General features: G+C 39.5%; 1 protein-coding gene and 1 pseudogene across 2 annotated transcripts in view; one reads left to right on the top strand and one right to left on the bottom strand.

The window, feature by feature from the left end:
* Positions 1–4,732: 4,732 nt before the first annotated feature.
* On the bottom strand, positions 4,733–7,168 carry LOC123827444 (annotated as a pseudogene).
* Positions 7,169–11,393: 4,225 nt separating this feature from the next.
* POLQ (DNA polymerase theta) overlaps positions 11,394–21,716 on the top strand; it is a 119,127-nt gene continuing 108,804 nt past the window's right edge. For both annotated transcript variants that reach the window (XM_045852024.1, XM_045852023.1), the window contains exons 1-5: positions 11,394–11,700; positions 12,138–12,317; positions 14,630–14,760; positions 16,176–16,332; positions 20,561–20,669. In XM_045852024.1, coding sequence (XP_045707980.1) covers positions 11,502–11,700; positions 12,138–12,317; positions 14,630–14,760; positions 16,176–16,332; positions 20,561–20,669 — 776 coding nt within the window. In that variant the 5' untranslated portion in view covers positions 11,394–11,501. The remainder of the gene's footprint in view (positions 11,701–12,137; positions 12,318–14,629; positions 14,761–16,175; positions 16,333–20,560; positions 20,670–21,716) is intronic.

Here is a 21,716-nt window from a genome sequence, read left to right as displayed (position 1 = left end):
TTCCATTACTTATTTTTACTCTAAATGTATTTATTTACGGTATAATCGACATATAGCGCCACGTTAGCTGCAGGTGTATAACATAATGATTTGGAATTTGTACACACAGCACTGTGAAGTGATCATGAGAACAAGTCTAGTTACCTTCTGCCACTGTACGTAATTACACACTTTTTTCTGTGCTGAGATCTTTTAAGATGTACTCTTAGCAACTCTCAAATATTAATACAATATTATTAACTGTGGTCACCATGCTGTACATTATTCATCACTTATTTGTTGAGTGCCTACAGGATCACAACACTATTCTGGAATTGAAGAGAGGGGAGTCAGGTATGACTATAATAGACTTGACTCAGCTTCAAACCATAACAGCAACCATCAGCTTGTCGGAGTAGCTTCCCTGGGCCTGGGAGGAAGCTCTGGCTCTTCCCACTCCTCTTGTTAGCTAGCCCAGAGGGCATAAGTTCAGAAGGCACATGTCTTAAACTAAGCCAGAAATGTAGAAACAAAAGACTTGACTTACACTCTGAATCCTACCAAGAAAAGCAGACAGGAGCTTATTACATAACAAAATAAATGCACCCAAAGTAAAACAGAAATATAAAGCAATGCACAATAGGAAAGAAAAGATAGGGTATTAAAGAATCATCCCAGCAAACAGGACAATGATTGACAGGTGTTCCAGAAAGAGAGAACACAGCACAGAGAAATCTCACAATTTACCCCAATATCTCTCTCAAAATCTCTCCCTTTCCCTCTCAGTACCTCGCTCTCTTTTTAAATATCTCTCAGTTGTATATATCTAACCAATTTCTGTTATTCCTGTCATTCTCCTGCAGTCCTCCTTACCTATCTGCCTCCTCATTTTTCCTTCCCCTCCCTTTCCCTGTTCCTCCCCTGACCTCCTCCTTCTCTCTGAATCTTTCAAGATTCAATTTCTCTCTCTCATACTGACTCAATATTTTCTCAATTTTTCTCTTACCCAGAGTCACTCATTCACTTTCTCTCAATTTTGGACAATATCTCAGTTTCTGAAATCTCTATTTTGTAACATTTTGTTCAAAATCCACTCAATTCCTATTTACCTGTGTCAGTTTTTGTTAATCTCTCTTTTTCATATTTCTTACCCATTCTGGCTATCCAATTTCTTTTGTCATACACATTTTCTCCCTCCCTCTCTCTCTGTCTCTCTCTCTCTGTATTTCAATATTTCTTTTGGTACTTTTCTTTTAATGCATCGATTTTGTCAACCCCTCAATCTTTCTCTGAAAACTTTTTTCAAAAAAACATTCCAAAATAACTCCCTTAAACTCTTATTCAAGCTCTCCTTTTTTTTCCTTCGTGAAATAAATAAAAAGTTTTACTTATTTGTTTTTAGAGAGACAAGAAGGAAGGGAGAAAGAGAGGGATAGAAATATTGATGCACAAGAGGATAGATTGGTTGCCTCTTGCACGCCCCCACCTGGGGACCTGGCCCAAAACCTAGGAATGTGCCCTAGCTGGGAATCAAACCAATGACCCCTCAGTTCGTAGGTTGGCACTCAATCCATTGAGCCACACTAGCCAGGGCAGAAATAAAAGGTTTCAGAGGCATGAAGGTAAAATGGTAATATATTTAATATAGAATCTCAAAGCCAAAGCTTCTGTAGTAAAAAAAGTTAAAAGCAAACATTAGACTATTCAACCCATCATTTTTCCTTTTAAAGATTTTATGTATGTATGTATGTGTGTATATATGTATGTATGTATGTATTTTTAGAGAAAGAGGAAGGGAGGGAGAGAAACAGTGATGTGCAAGAGAAACTTTGATCAGTTGCTTCTCACATGCCCCCAACCTGGGACCTGGCCTACAAACCAGGCATGTACCCAGATTTGGGAATCCAACTGGCGACCTTTCAGCTTGTGGGTGATGCCCAGCTCACTGAGCCACACCAGTCAGGGCTCAAGCCATCATCTTCATAATTCTGAAGAGGCAAGGCTTTCGGGTTGTCCTGTAGCATTGAGGGGAAGAGAACGTGCTGGGTGATGGTGCCATCCAGGGTGGTGGCAAAGATCCTAGTTTCAGAAATGAGGAGGGAGAAAACTGTTGGCATGTGTTGAAACAAAGGGAAATGGTCTGAAAGGAGCAGTACAGGTTGTTCTCCACTCTTATCATGGGGGAAGATCCTGAGCAAGTTTTGTGGTATAAATGATGATTTAGGGGCATATTGTGCCTTCATTTCAATTAACCCATCTATTCTACACTGCTGGTGCCCTAGGGGCACAATCCTTATTCCCTGAGTAGATCCTAGATGCTTCCTCTCTAAACCCACAAGGCTTTCCTCCAGCTCCGTGTCATCTTGGGCTGGGCAGGGGTCTAAAACTCCTCCCTAATCCTTACTGGACAGAGTCTACATTTAAACACATTTCAAATAGTAGGAGAAGGCAAAGATGCGAAAACGAATTTTGGTAGTTCCTCCAGGAATCAAAATTATCCACGAGGTGAGGGGGAAGGGCAGAAAAAGAAAGGAGAGTGAGACAATATAGAACAGGGTTCGAATGGACTTGAGTCACACTATATGCGTGGAGGCTCTACAAGAGATGTATGACCTTGTAACCTTGGGCAAGTTACTTAACCACTCATGGTTGTTATGACATTAAAGCAATTAATATCACTAAAACAATTAAACACTATTTCATTGTTTAATTAAAATGATTAAAACATGGCTACCTTATAAAGAAAGCACCCTGTACCCTAGGAACACTATGGAAGGAGACAGACATAAAATAATAAATACCTTTTATTATTCATTTTTTAATTGAGTTTCCCATTTTCCCTTGATGGGTAAAATCTTCCTTTTCTAAGGTCTTCATAGCTACTCTCTCCTTTACCCCAGGAGGAAGGAAAACCACAAAGCAAAATGAACTCAAGGCCCGAATATCAAGTTCCATGAGACTGAAAGTTCAGAAACCCTCAAATGTTCACAGGTGACGTCCCCTGCATGAGCAGTTAGTACTGACGTCTCAGAGAACACGACACATTCAATAAAGGCTTCCTCAGACTAAACCTCCATTTTCTAACCAAATAACAAAACTGAAAAAATTTCAGAAAAGGGGGACAGATGGTTTGAAACTAAGATCCATGACAGCAGAGACTACGTCTCTTTCCTACATCACTGTGTTCCAGAACCCAGAAAAATGGCTGACATAGTTGTCATTCATCCGTTCCATAAATGTTTTGAGTGTCTATTATGTGTCCCATGTTGTGTTAAGTGCAGGAGATAAAAGGGAAGACAAAGTTCCTGCCATTATGGAACTTCCATACTGGTGAGGAAGTCATTTCATAAATAAACAAATAAGGCATTTTAGAGAATTATAGGTGATATGAAGGAAATAAAGCAGAGGATGGGAAAAGAGAGTGCTGAGCCAGTGATATTTAGAAAGGATAGTCAAAGAAGTCCTCTCTAAGAAAGTAATTAAAAAAAGATTTTATTTATTTTTATAGTGAGGGAAAGGGAGGGAGAAAGAGAGAGAGAGAAACATCCATAGGCTGTCTCTTGCATGCTCCCAACAAGGGCTCTGGCCTGCAACCCAAGCATGTGTCCTGACTGGGAATCGAACTGGTGACCTTTTGGTTTGTGGATGATGCTCAACCCTCTGAGCGACACCAGTCAGGGTGAGAAGGTAGTTTGTAAGGCAGGTTTGTTGAAAAATTGCATTGATCAATGTAATCTTTTTTTTTCTCTCTGATTTATGAAAGAGATGGATGGACCTCCATCAACCGAAATGTTGGAGGTGACAAAATATTTTTTTAAAACCCTAAGTCAATGTTTAAAGATGATTCTGTGTAACTGAATGACTCAAAAAATTTCAAGTCCAAACAGTTTTCTGAAAATCTTTTTTTAAAAGCACAAGATTATCTATGGGAATAGGAAATTCCAAGACCTTATTTTGCCATCTCAGGTGCTGGATGTATCCTTTTCTCAGGGAAGGACAAGGAGGTGGGGGAGGGGCATTAAGAGATGGGGGAATGGAGTGAGAAAATCTACCATACTTTTTTTTGACATACAGCCAATTTTTTATTGAAGAAGTATACATATGGGTAAAAACATAATTTCACTTAGCATACCATTCTAGTAACCTTCACACCTAGTATGTGTCTTTCCAGATTTATTAGTGTGCACATACATATGTACACATAGTTTTAAAAATATACCCCCTAGTTGGCGTAGCTCAGTGGATTGAGCAGGGGCTGTGAACCAGGTATTGCAGGTTCGATTCCCAGTCAGGGTACATGCCTGGGTTGCAGGCTATGGCCCCCAACAACTGCACATTGATGTCTCTCTCTCTCTCTCTCTCTCTCTCTCTCTCTCCCCCCTCCCTCCCTTGCCTCTCTAAAAATAAATAAAATCTTTAAAAAAATATACAATCCTAGTAAGAATATACCATCTGTAATGGTAACTGGGCATCAATTCAGACCTGTACCTTATTTGGTGTGCATACATTTCTGTATCATTAAAACTGCACAGTCTTCCACTGGATAGATACACCAAAATTTACATAATTCCCTGTTACTAGACATTTTTGTTTCACTAATATTTAGACATCATAACCAATGCCTAAAAAAAAAACCATCTTTGTACTTTTCTCTCTGGTATATTGGTAATTATTTCCTTAGGATAAAGTCCTAAAACTGGAATTGCAATGTCTAAGAGATTACGAGCATTGTTAAGGCTTTACGAGGCTGTTTTTAAGGTGTAGCTGTTATATCTTGCTTCCAAACAGGTTCCTCTGTGTAGCCAGTGCCCAGGCTGCAGCTTCCAGCACAGGTGGAGATGGCCAGGACGCCCCAGTCCGCACTCCTGCCGTCTGTCCGCCTTGACGTAGTTGAGCAGCTGAGGCATGACCTGTAATTCAAATATTCTCCTGGCACCACAGGGACAGCCTGGAATATCCTTTAATTGGGGGATATTTTCACCAAAGATCCAGATTGGGGCAATCTTTCTGCCACATCTGAGGATCTGTTCTGGTTCCAGGGCTATTTTAGTTTTAAACTTCTGGAAAATTTTATCTTCCCCGGATTTATGTTTTGCCATGGAATCCAATTCTTCCTCAGGTGCTTCAGCCACGCTCCCTATAATCTCCGATTCGGCTTCTTTTTCTGAAACTTCAGGTCTAGTCTTATCTTCTGTTTCTATTACTATGTCCAATTCTGGAAAAAGGAAGTTGTGGTCTGGAACTGTGCTGGGCAAATTACCTGCCTGTCTACAGGCCTGCTTCAGTCTCGCTCTCCAGTCCAGAGTCGCGTGCTCCTTACTGCAGTAATACTCTTGTTGACACCCAGAACACGTCTTGGGGCCTAAACAGCTGCACACCCTGCAGAGATGAGGCTCGGACTTGAGCTTGAGGCGCACAGGTTCTTCCTTCTCTGGGGGAGGATCCTCAGCAGACGGCTCCTAAGAGTAAAAGTTATTTTCCCTGGCTGGCTGATTTCTAAAAACGCGCAGGTCCGCGCGCAGCAGGTGGGGAGGAACCGGCCGCGGTGGAAGGTGTGGGTGCTGCTGCAGAGCCGCACGCACGTACAGCTGCAACAGGAAGGCCAGCGGGCGGCCCCACCGTGCGCAAGCCAGCTCCCGGGGCTCCAACAGCCGGCGGTCCTCCCTCCTACCCACCTTGCAGGCGAACCGCTCGTCGCTGCGCAGCAGTCAAGCGGTTCCCCCTCTGCAAAACCAGCTCCGCAGCCCGTGGGCGCTCTGGGAGCGCCGCTCCGGGGTGCACGGCCGGGCCGGGGAGTAACACACTTCTAATTAGAGATCTAGAGGAGACAGAGGCAGAATATAGTTTAAATGTAGTATCTAAAAATTTTCGAGAATGGGTTAGAGCCAATGCTTAGATTCCGGAGGCGTATTAAACCCAAAGAGTGTGCACGTGTGCGTGTGAGTGTGTTAATCCTCATCTAGACACGTCGTGAACACCAAAGTGCTCACTGGCTATTAGTCACATGCCATGCTTAACTTCAAGGAAAGGAAAGAAATAAATCTGTATAGTAAATTAACGATGGCTACAAATTTTTTGTTACTTTTTCCATTGAGAAGAGGAGGCAGTGAGAGCCAAATGAGATTTCTTGTTTGTACTTGTGGACTTCAGTTTGTCTTGGCAGGTTCATTTATCAGCCCTCTTCCCTGCTTCACATCTCGCCTCCTTCCCTATGGCCAGCTCTGCTGACCTGCAGCACCTTCAGGCCTACCACCAGGAGCACAAAAGCAGTCTTCACCGTCTCCCAGTTTTACAAGTTCTAGTACCTTTATATATCTCTTATCATTCATTTAGTTCAGCCTCCCTGACCAAGCCCTAATTTATAGTCTTGGTTTTGGATGGCCATGAGCTTAAACTAAGTGAGATTTTGGAATTTTGTTACTATGCAAGAAGATGTAAGTATTAGGGGTCAACTATTGTTGGTCTTTGCCACATGCAATTTCCAAATTAAAAAAAAAATAACACCTGGTTTTTCACCATCCCCATTCACCACTTTACTCATTTATGTTACTTTCTTGGCTCATGTAGGCACAGAAATGTATTAATAGAAACAAATTAATGTACAACCTAACAGCTAGGCAGACATAAATTGAAATGCAATGGTCAGCTGAATTGTGCCAAAGAGCTTTCAGTTTTTTAAAAAATTACCCCTGACCTCTCTCTTTCCCTTGCACCCTACATTGAATCTGTAAGCAACCTACTTTCAATACACAATCTGAAACAATACACTATCAGATACACAACCTGATCATTTTCATCATTTTCATTGTTACCAAAAAGCCACCAATATTTATTTAATGGAGGATAGCAGTAGTTTTATAACTCATTTCCTTTGTTCTGCTTTTGCTCCTTTACATCACTTTTTTCTCCATACAAGACCTAGGACATCCTTTCACGTAATTGATATTGGGTTGGCCAAAAAGTCCGTTTAGATTTTTCTGTACAATCAAAGAAACTTTTCATTTTCACCAATAACTTTATTGATTTGGATGTTCTGAGTATGTTGGCTGTCTCCTGCTATTGCCTTCCAGCAGATAGAGGCCAGTGGTGCTGCTAAATATCTTCCAATGCATATGACAGCCCCACAGCAAAGAATTATTTGCCCAAAATGTCAGTAGTACCGAGGAACTTCATAAACCATTTTTGACATGTTCAATCAGTCACAGTGCCTTCTCCATAAACTACACAAATCTTTTATTGCATTTCAGTTGCATTTTTTACCTTTCTTGAAATGATAAAGAATAATATACCAAAAGTAATGTGTATTTTCTTCCATCTTCAATTTGGCTGCACAAAAATTCACCAATTTTGATAAGTTTTTTATAAATGCATGCTGCTATGACAGCTGTCACAATACAATCGTACAAAATTGTTTCGAATGAAGTTAAAGACAACTAAGCACAACTAGAGCCATTGTAGGGAAAAAACTAAAAGAACTTTTTGGCCAAACCAGTACATATTTTTTTCTTGCCCTTCAGTGCTTTTCCAATATCTAAAGAATAAAAGCCAAATTCCATGGCTTGTAATGCAGATGATGAGATGCCCATGGCTTGCTGAACTAAGAAACATTCTTGCTTTGCCCTTGTAGGTGAGGTGATATAGGAGAGGAGGATCTGTGTGTCCTTGTCCTTCAGGTTGTCACTGACATAACCCAGGACATGCATGCTGTCAAAATAGGCAGTGAAGATGTGGTCTTTGTAAATTGGTCCCACTTTAAAAAGGAAAAAGATAGAATTTTTAGATGTATTTATATACCAATTCATTCTCAGAAGATTGTCTAATATATATTAAAAGTCACACTGAAGAACACCTATGAGTCACTTTAAAGGCCATTTTATTAACATAAAAACTAGTTAAATGTAAGGTTTCCTTTACCATAATAATTTTTTCTATGGAGGATCTGAGTCTATTAAAAGTAAAATTTTGCATTCTATTATACATAAGAGTATACTGTCTTAGTAGTGATTAAATGTAAACAGAAAGGGAAGGAGAGGAAAGTGAATACATGAGAATGAGGAGAGAATTAGGGAAAGAGGTAATGGTGAAATGCAAAAAGAAGACAGGAACAAAAATTCATCCCTGACCAGGCCTTGTGGCCTGTCTGTCTACCCTAACAACTGGCTACAGCAAATCCTGTCCCATTTTTCATTTGTTGCTGCTGATTTGGGGAAGATTTTGTCTAGATAATAAAGGGGTGGGGTTGAGGGTATCAAAGAAAAAAAAAAGTAACACCTAGAGAAATTCTTTGAATCACTAAGGGCTGATGTAAAATCTTTACACTCAAAGACCTAAATGGAAGACTTGGAGTGATTGCTTTGATGTGATTTGACCCCAAGCAAATAGAATGGGGTTCCACCCGGCTCCTTTTGATAACCTTTCCCTAGGCGGAGTACTCATTTCTTCTCCATCTAATCAAAGGCTATATCTATTCTAAAAACCGCATATTTAGGATTCCCAGGCTTACTGCTCATCTGTCTTTTCCATTGTATCTGCCTAGTGTTTACCACACAGGCAATAGGCAGTATTACCATGTGAAAAGTGGGGAAACAAACCTTTATATAAATTTGGAAGTTACAAGTGTGTGTTCGTACATATTTAATTAGCTTAGTCTCTCTCAGGCATTCATTGTTTAGTTTTCCACCTTTAAGTTAGCTTTCTGATGCTTTAACCTAGACTTTTGAAGTTATTTCAATTTTGCTTCCATCCCCATCCATAAGTCAGCCATTTCAACTAGTTTGTTGGGTCATTGTGAAGAAATAGGTCCTTTCCAGAGCTCTTTGTTAATTTAAGCCTCTTATTTTAAATTTTGTCAGTGAAGCCAATCTGAATTCAAGTCTGCCTTATTCTTTTCAGGGGTGTCAAACTCATTTTCACCAGGGGCCACATCAGCCTCGCAGTTGCCTTCAAAGGGCTGAATATAATTTCAACTCCTTAACAGTTAATGAATAGTTACATTTATGCAGTCCTAAAATTACATTTGGCCCTTTGAAGGCAACTGTAAGACTGATATGGCCCCAGGTGAAAATGAGTTCGACACCCCTGCATTAGAGCCAAAGTTTTCTATAGTGATCTCTGCTGACCCCTGGTGGTCTAGAGTGTGGCTTTTAATGAATTATGAATTCTGGAAGACAGCAGTCTGGTTTTCCTAACTGGATGAAAGGTAAGATCAAAAATCCCCAAAACCCAAGAAGGGCAACTCCCTCAGTAAATAAAACAGAGAAATACTGTTCTGCAGATTGAGATGGTGAGGCTGGAAGCCTGTACAAAGCTGGCTCTGTGTGTCTCAATTATTCTATACTTATATATCTTTAAAAAAAAAAGTTAACCCAGAAATTAAGTTTAAAGCAGTTCAAAACTGGTACCTCTTCCAGGTCACACTGGTGGAAAATATGTGCACATATATTCAGACACAAAAGACAGCTGGGAAATACTTCTGCTGCATTAGTATTAATTATTACAGTAGCTATTAATATAAGAATTCTTTAGTATTTTTGAAAAGTATACTTCTCTAAGGGTTAATAAAAATAGAAACAGGTGTTTAAAGTTTGAAATAAATTGTAAGTTATAAAATATTCTTTAGGCTTTTTATAGGATGACATAAAACACTATTTGCAATCCCTTCCTAATTATTTTCCTTACTTGATCATAGTTGACAAAATAAAAACAGTATAATATGAAAAACTTCTTTGGTTTATTCTTTTCCCATCAAAATGTTGGATTTATATTGGGAGCACTACTAGAACATTTAAATATTTTCTTTGAATAGTACTTATTGTGTGAAGAATATGGTTCTAAACACTTTACACATACTGACTTATTTAGACCTCACAATAACCAAATAGGTTGTTACTATTATGATCCCCATTGTATAGGTGAAGAAAACGAAGCACAAAGGAGTTAAGCAAATGCTCAAGATCACACACCTATTAAGTCTTTAAACTTGAACTGATTGGCTACAGAGTTGCACTGACCCCATGCTAAACTGCTTTTAAGAAAGTTTTTCTCTGATTACAATCTAAATTAGGATCCCTTTTGTTTCTTTTTCTTATGATTTTTTAAAAGATTTTACTTATTTATTTTTAGAGAGGGAAGGGAGGGAGAGAGAGTGAGAGAGAGAGAAACATCAATGTGCGGTTGCTGGGGGTCATGGCCTGCAACCCAGGCATGTACCCTGACTGGGAATCGAACCTGCGACACTTTGGTTGGCAGCCCGCGCTCAATCCACTGAGCTACGCCAGCCAGGGCAGATCCCTTTTATTTCTTGGACAGCATTCTGTTCATTTCTGCCTGAGCATTAGTATAATTTAAAGGAATTAATTAGCTAATTAACTAGTTTAATGTCCGTCTCCTCTAGGTTCTTTCTCCTTGACAGTAGGAGCCATTTCATGTCATTTGCCTGCTATATGCCCAGCGTCCCGAGCACAATGAAAGGTCGAGAGTTCAGTGAGTGAATGCATACTAATAACTGGGGAAAACGTTTCCTTTATAGAGTAATATCCCCATCTTGTGGAAATTCAGAATATTGTTCAAAAAAAATTGAAAAAAAAAAAAGGGTAGGTTTTCACAAGATTATTGACACTCAAGTGCTATTTCCCAGACTTCTATTAGTCTTTTTTATTGGACTGGTCCTTTTGAGGTTTTTAACACAGCCTCTTCAAGGTAGGCCTTTCACCTACTAGATTTGCTTGGTGAAGGGGATTGTGTAACTAGGTAATTAACCAGCAGCAGCTTACGTCCAGAGCTCGTTTGATTCTACTTTGCCGATATGTGGAACGCAGGTCCATTAATAAGCTATTGGTTCACAATGATACTCAGATACATCCAGGGTTCCTTCCTTGAAGCATTCATACAACCATCTAAGAGGTCCATCTGCCAGCAGTCCCCAACTATCCATCACTTAGTACTCACAGTGTGTGATGGCCAACGTGGACATTGTGTAAATAAACATAGCCTATGCTAGGAGAGAGGAGCAGATTGTACTCCTTTAGAAATCTTAGGTTTCACTCGTATGTTTTGCACACATAATGTGTAATGATTTTTTGAATATACCAATGTGTTGAGAAGACTTCCCTGATCTACCTATTCTGGGCAGCTCATTTATGAGCTTAGCAAATCTTACTATTCAAACAAGAAGTGGACAAAAAGAAAATTTTTAGGCCGGTCTGATTATAAATGCAGATTATATACGCAAAGTCTTTTTCCCTACCTCTTTTAACCTAGGTCTAAGATTGGTTCTCTCACACTAACCAACCACGCAAGTTGGAGGTCTAAGACACCGGCGAGAGCCGCTCTTTCCCCACGATTCTATGGTTCTCAGGTTACTGTCATCACTGAGAACTCTATGGTTCCGGCTGGGCTGGGAGGCCCAAGTTTGAAGGCCTTGGCGGGAAGATGACGGCCACACCTGCCCCAGCGCCGGGTTTCTCCCAAACGGGAGGACGCTGGAACTGTGGCTGTCCCTGAACAGCCGAGAAGAGTTCGCGATGAATCTTTCGCGCTGGAGAGGGAAACGGCGGCGTTCAACATCAGGCTCGGATTCCTTCTTGGGAAGCAGCGGTGACAGCAGTGACAGCAGTGACAGCTGTGACAGCCGTGACAGCCACCTGCGCCCCTCCGAGCCTGTGCTGAGCCCGCCCCCCGGCCTAGGACGCAGCTTGAGGGACGGCAGCCGCAGTCCAGCAGGTATTCCCAGGCACTTTGGGGACAGCTAGCGAGGTGTGCAGATAGGAAGATGTCCTCGTCGCGAGGAGCTTGCTTGTTTGCACGACCTGCTCGGTCGGTTTCTAGTCCCTTTCTCAGTTTGTGACTCGGGCCTGGTGCAGCAGGTCACTTTCTGTTCACACACGAACTTGCTTCCAGCTTATGTTTAGCGACTGCCTGATAGTAGCCTACAAATGGTTTCTGGGTCTTTAAGAAACAGCTTCCTAGTTGGCCAAAACGCGACGCATAATAGTGCCCAGTACTCCACAGATCCTTAACCTGGTCGTGCTTTATGTCAGGTGTGCTTTATGTAGCCTCATTCCAACACAGAGGAATTCCAAAATACAGTGGAGGCTTACCTACTGAAGTCATCTTTAAATTAAATTCAACTAATATATTTTTTTCTTTTTTCCTGAAAGGGGAATGCAAGCAAACCGATCCCAACGATCAAACAGACAAGCTGCTATTGGCAAATTGGGGACTTCCTACAGTGGTTCTGGAGACATATCACAGTTTTGGTGTAAGAAAGATGTTTAAATGGCAAGCAGAATGTCTTTTGCTTGGACAAGTCCTGGAAGGAAAGAATTTAGTTTATTCAGGTATTCAAATTTGTGCAAATTAATTTCTCTATTTTAAAGATATTATTAATGTAAATAATTCTCTATTGAGGTAGTTTTGATTTTTTAAAGCTGGTTGAGACAGTGCTTGACAATTAGAGAAAGTCTTAAAAATATATATGAAAAGTGGAGTCTCATTATAATAAGCATATTTAAATTATGCACAATCCATTATATGTCTGGGTGGGGGGAAGGGAAGAAAAGCACACAAAGAGAACTATTCCATTTGCCATTCTCCTCAACAAACATATGTCCCAGAGTGAGTGTGCAATGGGAGATGTAAATCTGCTCTTCCTTCAATCTGTTTCAGTTGCTCTTCAGTGTGTGGACATTATAAATTGTATGTTTATAAACTGACCTGCTTGTATAGGATTGAATACATAAAACCGTATGTAATATACTTTATAAGAAATTTATATGGGCTTTCAAGGGCAACTCTGACAAGCATACTTTTAAACTTTTTAAATTCTACTGATGTTAGAAACTAATTAATTGGTAAGATGACCTTCTTTTGTGTCAGTTTTCTCTGAAATTGTGAGTCCTCCAGATTTTTTGTTATGGATGCAAAAAATAGACACTTATCAGTAGGTATGAGCTCAGGCTGTAGAGTCAGACTGTTTGGGTTTGAAAACTGTCCATACCGTGTATTGGCTGTGTAAGCTTGCATATTGCTAGAGAGAGAGCATGAGTGAGCATTTAGAACCGTTTCAGGTATATAGGAAGGAAACTTGACGTGGGGTGGTGAATATCTACATGTTGTTATACAAATGATGTATCATAAAACTGTACACGGGAAGCCTATATAATTTTATTCACCAATGTCACCCCAATAAATTCAATAAAAAGGAAGAGAAGAAGAAGAAAGTATACAGAAAATGCTAACTTGTGGTAATTAGTGGTAGTGGTAGAATGGTCTGACCATTTCAAATACTTTAACCAAAATTTGAGTGTCATTTATAACTCCAGTCACCAATTGTTGTCAATCACCAAGTCCAGTGTCTGTAACTTCCAGTATCTTGATTCTGGTTACTGCTCTCTGTTTCTAGGTCCATTACCTAGTTTACTATCTTTCTTCTAGATTATGCAATCTAGATTACTATCTCTTCTAGATTATGCTCATTATTATCTTTTTTCTTGATTATGCAATAGCCTTATAACTAGTTTATTTTTTCTCTCTCCTTCTGTTCTGCTCCAGCAGTCAAAGTGATCTTTATAAAGTACAAATATGATCTTGTCACTCCTTCTCATAAAACTTACTTGTCGCTCTGAATTGCTTTCAGTATAAATTCTAAATTCCTTACATGATGGGTTTATAAACTCTTTTTTATGTGGCACATTCATATCTTTTTTTTGCACTCCCCTACTTGTTTTATATTTTAGGCTTTCTAAATAACTTACCTGCCATCTGAACACACCAGGCTTTCTTCCAGGTGTTGAACATACTGTTTCTTTTGCTTGGCATTGCTTGCCTGTTCCCTTCCTTCTTCCTTCTCATAACTTCTGTTTCATTTCCATAAACTTCCTTATGGCTCCTCTCCCTTAACTTACATCATAGCTCCTATTACAATATAATAAAGTTATTCATCTGTGTCCTCAAAGAAGGGCTTTTAGCCATTTAGTACTGAAAGGAAAGGATCTTCAAGTACAAGCTAGGTAATCAATGATATTTGTCATTTATTGTTGATAAAAAGATTTGTCTAATAATTCCCTATTTTCAGTGTGAGACTTCAGAGAGCTAGCTTCTTTTTTTTATTCATTTAATCTTTATTGTATTTTTTCCATTACCATTTAGTCTCCTTATACTCCACTCTACCAGTGTTGTCCATGTCCATGAGTCCTTTTTCCTGTTTTCTCAATTCCTCTACCCACCCTCCCCACACCCCCACTGCCCACTAGCTATCATCCAGCTAGAGAGCTGGTTTAAAGTTGGGGCATTTGGCCCTGGCCAGGTAGTTGAGTTGGTTAAAGCATTGCCTAATATGCCAAGGTTGCATGTTCCATCCCCCATCAGGGCACATACAAGAACCAACCATGAATGCATAGATAAGTGGACCAACAAATCAAGGTTTCTCTCTCTCTAAAATCACCAAAAAAAAAAAAATTAAAAAGGAAAGAAATAAAAAGAAAAAAATGAAGTTGGGCATTTAAGGGTATAAATGTTTCAAATACTTTTGGGCCTTAATGATATGATAGTTTTAGGTTCTGTAGTTACTGGATATGGTTTAGAACATTCATTAATGCAGTATATCAAGTATTATTTCTTTTTGTGAACCTTGTGGAATAATATGTTTCAGCTCCTACAAGTGCCGGAAAGACTCTTGTTGCTGAATTACTTATTTTGAAGCGTGTTTTGGAAATGCGGAAGAAAGCTTTGTTTATTCTGCCCTTTGTCTCTGTGGCTAAAGAGAAGAAATACTATCTCCAGGTAATGTTCTTAAACTAATTTTGGAATTGTGATAAAGCCTGTTATTAGCAGCCGTAGCTTTACTCATATGAAACAATTATAAAAGCAGGTCAGATTTACATCTCAATGTAGCTTTAAGTGTTGACCATCTATGAAGGGAAACTTTTGTATTATTGCATGAAGGAGAAAGGGCCATCAAATTAGAAAAGTAATTGGTGAACAGTGTGTTGAAATTGATGAACTATTCTTGAGGAAGTAAATAGAATACTTCTGCTATATAAATGTGCAAATTAAGAATCAGTATTTAAATGAAGAGTAGGACTATACTGAGCATGGAAAGAAAAGAGTGTTTCAGGAAGCGTGTCCTGTCCTAACTGAGGGCTGTTTGGGAACACGTCAGGGATGAAGAACAAGAGCCATTAGTGCGTATGAAGAGCTCTAGGCCCGTGGTCAATTCCTCTGTTCTGCAAAAATGAAAAACATTTTTCATTTGTATGATGCTCCCAGGTTTTTAAGGCATTTTTACAAATATGAAGTTCCATTAAATAGAATAAATTTATTACTGTGATTTCTGCAGTGAAAAATGTGCTGTTGGATGGCAAGATTGTTGTACTGGTAGTCCAAAAAAATCTGGGTTCTAGTCCCAGCTTTGCTACCCACTATGTCTTCAGGCCAGGCACATAATTTGCTGGGCCTCAGTTTTTTTCTTTGGTCAAGTAAGGATGTTAACCCTAGTACTGTGGGTTAACTCAGCAGACACACAGAAGTATTTTACTGAATGAAAAGTTCTAAAGTTCTATGGTTCTGTAAATCTTTTCAACAGTTATTTCAGAGGCCAAACCTGGAGGCCATGGTAATATCCTCTAAACTTAGACCAAAGTAACAAAATGATGAAAGGATCCTTTTTATTGAGAAGGTATGTTAGTTAAAAGTTAAACTAAAAAAAAAAAGTTCATATCAAAGTCTCACTGCATTTGAATTTTGAAAACTTTTCAATTATGTAAAACTTAGTGGGATAATGAGATAATTTCCTCATGAAGTAAAAATTTGTTTTTTAAAGTGTGACATTAGCATTAAAGAAAGCTAGTGTCTGTTTTCTTTTGTTAGATTAGAAGTATTAGTGCTTGTGGTAGTTTTCTCCAATTTTAATTTCTATAAACAGCTCTTAGAACTATGATTAGATAATGCTGTCATTAAATGGCATAGTTAATTTTATATGATTCTGTACTAAGTTCTTTCAATTTTAAGCTTTATTTATTTTTTTTTAGTAGTATATGATTCTAGAAAGAACCAGTGTGTCCTGTCCAGGAATGACTAACAGTAATCTGATAATTATTTATGTTAGAAACTTATGTCTATGTTCTGGGATAGAACCAATTTACAATTCATGAATATCAAATGTTTTCACCAGTATTGTTCTTTCCTACTCAATTCAGAGTCTGTTCCAGGAAGTAGGAATAAAAGTAGATGGTTATATGGGCAGTACCTCTCCAAAATGGCGTTTCAATTCCTTGGATGTTGCTGTCTGCACAATTGAGAGAGCCAATGGTCTGATCAATCGTCTCATAGAAGAAAATAAGATGGATCTGTTAGGTGAGAAAATATTTCCTGTTGCTATTTTTTTGATGGAATGGAGTAGAGCTGTTGTGATTTCTACATGTCCCATGTTTTCTTCTATAGTTTGTCACCTGTTTCTGGAGTGGGTGTTGACATCTGTACTGTTAGGAACTCTGTGTCTGTAGGGAAAATTTTTGTGTTCTGCTGTTATTGATTCTGCTTCCTTGTATTTTTACCTTTTACAAAACACAGAGGATATCCTCGGACCCTCAAGTCATTTCTCATTGCTTCTTTCCTGTCTGAACTTTATCTGGAATAGAAGGAAGCAAGCTGAGGCTGGATCTGCCATCTCTGCAATTAGTGTATATGTGTATTCCTTATATTTTGGTGCTATGATATCTAGAATGGACCTGTGCCCAGGGGCTACCTTTTAGCAGGGAAATGGTAGGGAGCTACAGAAATTAACACTTTATTTGAACTTGGGACTCTAGGAAGATTTTCTACCTTAATGCTTTTTCCCCCCACTTAGGAAAGGCCCCTATGTTGAGGTGCCAAAAAGAAGAAAATGGTTGTAGCAGCAATAGTACCGCAAGAATATCAGTTAGCTACTAATTGAGATCCTGGTGAACTTAAATGATAAAGTTGCAGTAGGGTAGCAGTGGGGAAATCAGAAATCAGGGACATGTGCTCTGCTCTATAAGGCTTGGAGAGAGAAATCTCATCTACCAATTTGTGTCAGAATTGTCATTTCTTGTCACCCCATTGGGCTTTAAATATCTTGAGGATTGCAATAGAATCTTATTAAGTGTTATATACAATATACCTAGCACAGTGCCTGCCATACTAGGTAGAATAAATATTTTTGGATGAATGAGTGAATAAGTACTAAAATAACTCATCAAACCATATAATTTGGAGATATCTTACTGATGAGAAAAAGGAGTGCCATGTGTCAGGAAATAGTCTAAAAGATCTTGATTTTTAAAAAATTATAATTTATTATTTATGCTATTACAGTAGTCCCAATTTTTCCCCCTTTGCCCCCTTCCACCCAGCACCCCTTTCTCCCTCGGGCAATCCCCACACCATTGTTCATGTCCATGGGTCATGCATATAAGTTCTTTGGCTACTCCATTTCCTATTCTGTACTTAACATCCCCATAGCTACTCTGTAACTATCTATTTGTACTTCTTAATTCCCTCACCTTGTTGCCCATTCCCACACTCCCCCCTCCCATCAGGCAGCCATCAATATGGTCTCTGTATCCATGATTCTGTCTCTGTTGTTCCTGTTTGCTTAGTTTGTTTTTTAGATTCAATTGCTGATATTTATTTATTGCCATTTTTTGTTTATAGTTTTGGTCTGGTTCTTTTTCTTAAATAAGTCCCTTTAACATTGCATATAAGAAAGGTTTGGTGATGATGAACTCTTTTAGTTCTTTCTTGTCTGGGAAGCTCTTGAGCTGCCCTTTGATTCTAAATGATATCTTTGCTGGATAGAGCAGTCTTGGCTGTAGGTCCCTGCTTTTCATTACTTTGACTATTTCTTGCCAATCCCTCCTTGCCTGCAACATTTCTTTTGAGAAATCAGCTGACAGTCTTATGGGAACATCCCTGTATATAACTAACTGCTTTTCTCTTGCGGCTTTTAAGATTCTCTCCTTATCTTTAACCTTTGGGATTGTAATTATGATGTGTCTTGGGGTGGGCCTCTTTGCATCCATCTTGTTTGGGACTCTCTGTGCTTCCTGGACTTGCATGTCTGTTTCCTTTGCCAAATTAGGGAAGTTTTCTGTCATTATTTTTTCAAATAGATTTCCAATTTCTTGCTCTCTCTCTTCTCCTTCTAGTACCCCTGTGATGTGAATGTTGTAGTGCTTGAAGTTGTCCCAGAGGCTGCTTACACTGTCCTCTCCTTTTTTTTTTTTTTGGATTCTTTGTTTTCTTTTTCTGACTTGTTGTTTTTTCTTCCTTATGTTCGAAACTATTGATTTGATTACCAGCTTTATTCACTCTATTGTTGTTTCCCTATAAAGGGTTTTTTATTTCAAGTAGTGTGTCCTTTGTTTCTGACTGCATCTTTTTATGCTGCTGAGGTCCTCACTAAGTTCCTTGAGCACCCTTTTAACCAGTGGTTTGAACTCTGCATCTGATAAATTGCTTTTCTCCATTTCATTTAGCTCTTTTTCTGGAGTTTTGATCTGTTCTTTCATTTGGGCCATGTTTTTTGTCTCCTCATTTTTGGCAGCCTCCCTGTGTTTGTTTCTATGCATTAGGTAGAGCTGCTTTGACTGCATATCTTGGTAGTGTGGCCTAATGTAGTAGGTGTCCTGTAGGGTCCAGTGGCACAGCCTCTCCTAACACCCAAGCTGGGGACTCCAGGTGTGCCCTTTGTGTGGGCTGAGTACACCTTCCTCTTGTAGTTGACCTTGGTTGCTGTTGGCAGATCTATGGGAGGGATTTACCCAGGCCAGTCAGCTGCAAGGAATGTCTTTTACCACTGACCACCAAACGCTACCCTCTGTGGGGAATCAGTTGTGCAGGGGCAGGGTGTTGGTTCTCCATTGTGGTTTGTAGCTATTCACTGGGTGGGCTGGCCCTGGGGTTTCCCAGGTGGTGCAGGTCAAGGTCAGCCCCCACCTGTGTTTTTCCCCAGGGCTACACTGCCTGAACTATATAGCAATTTGTGCTGAGCTTGGCAATTCCTGGGCAAAGCCAAGCTGTGAATCTAGGCTGGTTACTGCTGGTGTTGGGCCCGGAGCCACTTAGCAAGAGGTACTGGGGTTGTGAGCTCACTGGAGGCCAGCTGTTGCTTATTTGAAAGGATTTAAGAATTTTCAAAGCATGAGCCAAGAGCAGCAATTCATATGGAAGAGCCACTGTTAACAGCTATGAATTGCATGGAATGGAGCCTCTAGGGCAGGGTGGATCTCCAGGGCAGGGCAAATAGTGTTAGCCAGGTTGATGGAATCTCAGATATGGCACCCACCTGCTGGTTCTGTGGCTCTGTTGGGGGAGGATTCAGAAAAGAGACAATTTCCTCTGCTCACCTTGATGCCAGACACTTCAGTTTCTCCCAGTATGCCACTGGTGCTTTGCAAGCTGGTACCCCAGTTCTGGAGCTCAGAGGGAGTGTCTGAGTAAGTCCATAGGTGGGTTCTTTAAGAGGAGCTACTTGGGACTCCAGAAGTTTTTTCCTCTGACTCAATACCCACTGTTTTTTCTGTAGTCAGAAATTATGGGGGCTTATCTTCCTAGCACTGGGACCCTGGGTTGAGGTGCCTGGTGTGGTGGCACTCCTCACTGATGAGATATCCCTCCCAAATTTTAATCCAGCACAGGTGGATGTGGGATCAACCCTTTCTGCATCTCTGCCCCTCCTGCCAGTCTGGATGGATGTGGTTTCTTTAATTCCATCATTGTCAAGACTTCCATTCAACTTGACTTCTGACAGTTTTGAGTGTAATATACATATTCTATATTCTAGTTGTAATTTTGATGTGGTTGTTCAAGGAGGCGAGCCATGTTTACCTAAGCCATCATCTTGAACAAAGTCCTTTAAAAGATCTTGATTTTGATGGGAAGAATTTGTTGGGTAGACACCAGTGCATGTGGAAATTATGATGTTATGAAAACATTTAACTGAGGAAGGCATTGGTTGATACTAAATTTTTAGTAATTCTTAGCATTGTTTCAAGTACATAGACTGATTTGATTCTCCAAGCACCGCAGAAGAGTATTGTGATCATACTTATGCTTTGTAGTAGGGTGACTCCCTAACCTATCATAATAAAAAAGAAATGTCCCTTAAAATAATTTCTTTCATCTTGATCTGATTCTGTTTTTCTTAGCGTATTTCTAACAACAGTATGGTTGCCCTGGTTGTTTTTCCCATAGAAAAGTTAGTATACTGAATAACTGTCATGCTTTTGATATCTTATTGTAATTATACTTCTACAAGGTTATCAATTAATGTTTAAGTAATCAGAGGCGTTTTCCCTGAAATAGCCCTGACTTTAGCTAGTCGTTGATTTTTAGATCCAGAATACATTGTAGTAGGATCACTATGTTATCTGAAATATCTTGGAAAAGAATTGTCCATTATGTGGAATCTGCTTTTTGTTCTATGATTAGAAATTTGCATGGCTTACTATATATTTTAATGATAGCTAATGATTGTTTAAGATATAAGATACTGAGTCCTTAAAATTCTTTTTGGATTTGTGAAATTCTGTAAAAGCTAGTATCTGGAAAATCTCTTTAGGAATTGTGGTTGTGGATGAACTGCACATGCTGGGAGACTCTCACCGAGGGTATCTGCTGGAACTCTTGCTGACCAAGATTTGTTACATTACTCAGAAGTCAGTATCTTGGTGAGTACATGAAATAACTACACTCCTGAGATTCTGAACAGTGTTGCAAAATAATCTACAAAAGTGAGTCCCTGGCTGGGTAGCTCAGTTAGTTAGTGCATCTTCCTGATGTGTCAAGGTTGCAGGTTCAATTCCTGGTCAGGGCACGTACAAGAAGCAACCGATGAATGCATAAATAAGTGGAACAACAAATCAATGCTTGTCACTCTCTCCTCTTTTCCTCTCTCTCTCTCAAATCAATCAATAAAAAAAGTGAATAATACATATGAACCACATAAATTAAAGGGGAGTAGTATTTTTTAGCATAAATTCACATACAGTAGTTCATTTTTGTTCCAAAACAACCACTTAAAACTTGAGAAGTATTTTAGATTATTTTGTAAGCATTCCTAAATTTCTGACTGCTTACCACTTTTATGATAGAATAATAATAATAGTTATTATTTTTCTGTGCCTTGTACAACTTGGGATGGCAGAGTCATGCCCACCCCCGCCCTGGGTCACCAAAGGCTGCTGTACCCCTCTGGTCTGTTCTCCAGGAGCAGAAGAGCTCCTCAGTGGCAAAGCTCTGCAGGGAGGGGAGTTGGAGGTGGTGAGCCCAGCCCCACCCTGGCCCACAGGCCCACTGGGTGACCTTCCTACTGCAAGGTGCTGGAGTTCAGACTAAGAGTATGATAGAATTATTATCCAAGTTTTTTTTGTTGTTGTTATTTCCCGGTACACACACATCTTACTTAGGTAGTCAAGGCTAATTTTGAAAAGTAACATTTTTTTATTCCATACTTTGCAAAGGTAACTACTTTCAAATTTTATAGCTTTATAAACATTTTATTCACAGCGGCATCTCTAAATGCAACTACTTGAGTTTTTAGTTTTAATATTATATGTTGACTTCTTACTATGGAAAATGAAGATCTAGCTCTTTTTTATTTATTTACTCACCCCACCCATTTTCTCCCCACCCCATCTCTCTTCATTCTCTCATCATCTTCCCATTTGCCAAATGTAGTTGTCATAATTCTGCTGAGATCAGTGTTCAGTTACACC

Source organism: Phyllostomus hastatus, unplaced genomic scaffold (genome assembly GCF_019186645.2).
Source record: "Phyllostomus hastatus isolate PE091 unplaced genomic scaffold, TTU_PhHast_1.1 phas_contig_86, whole genome shotgun sequence".
NCBI lineage: Eukaryota > Metazoa > Chordata > Mammalia > Chiroptera > Phyllostomidae > Phyllostomus > Phyllostomus hastatus.
This window is presented reverse-complemented; position numbering and strand designations above follow the sequence as displayed.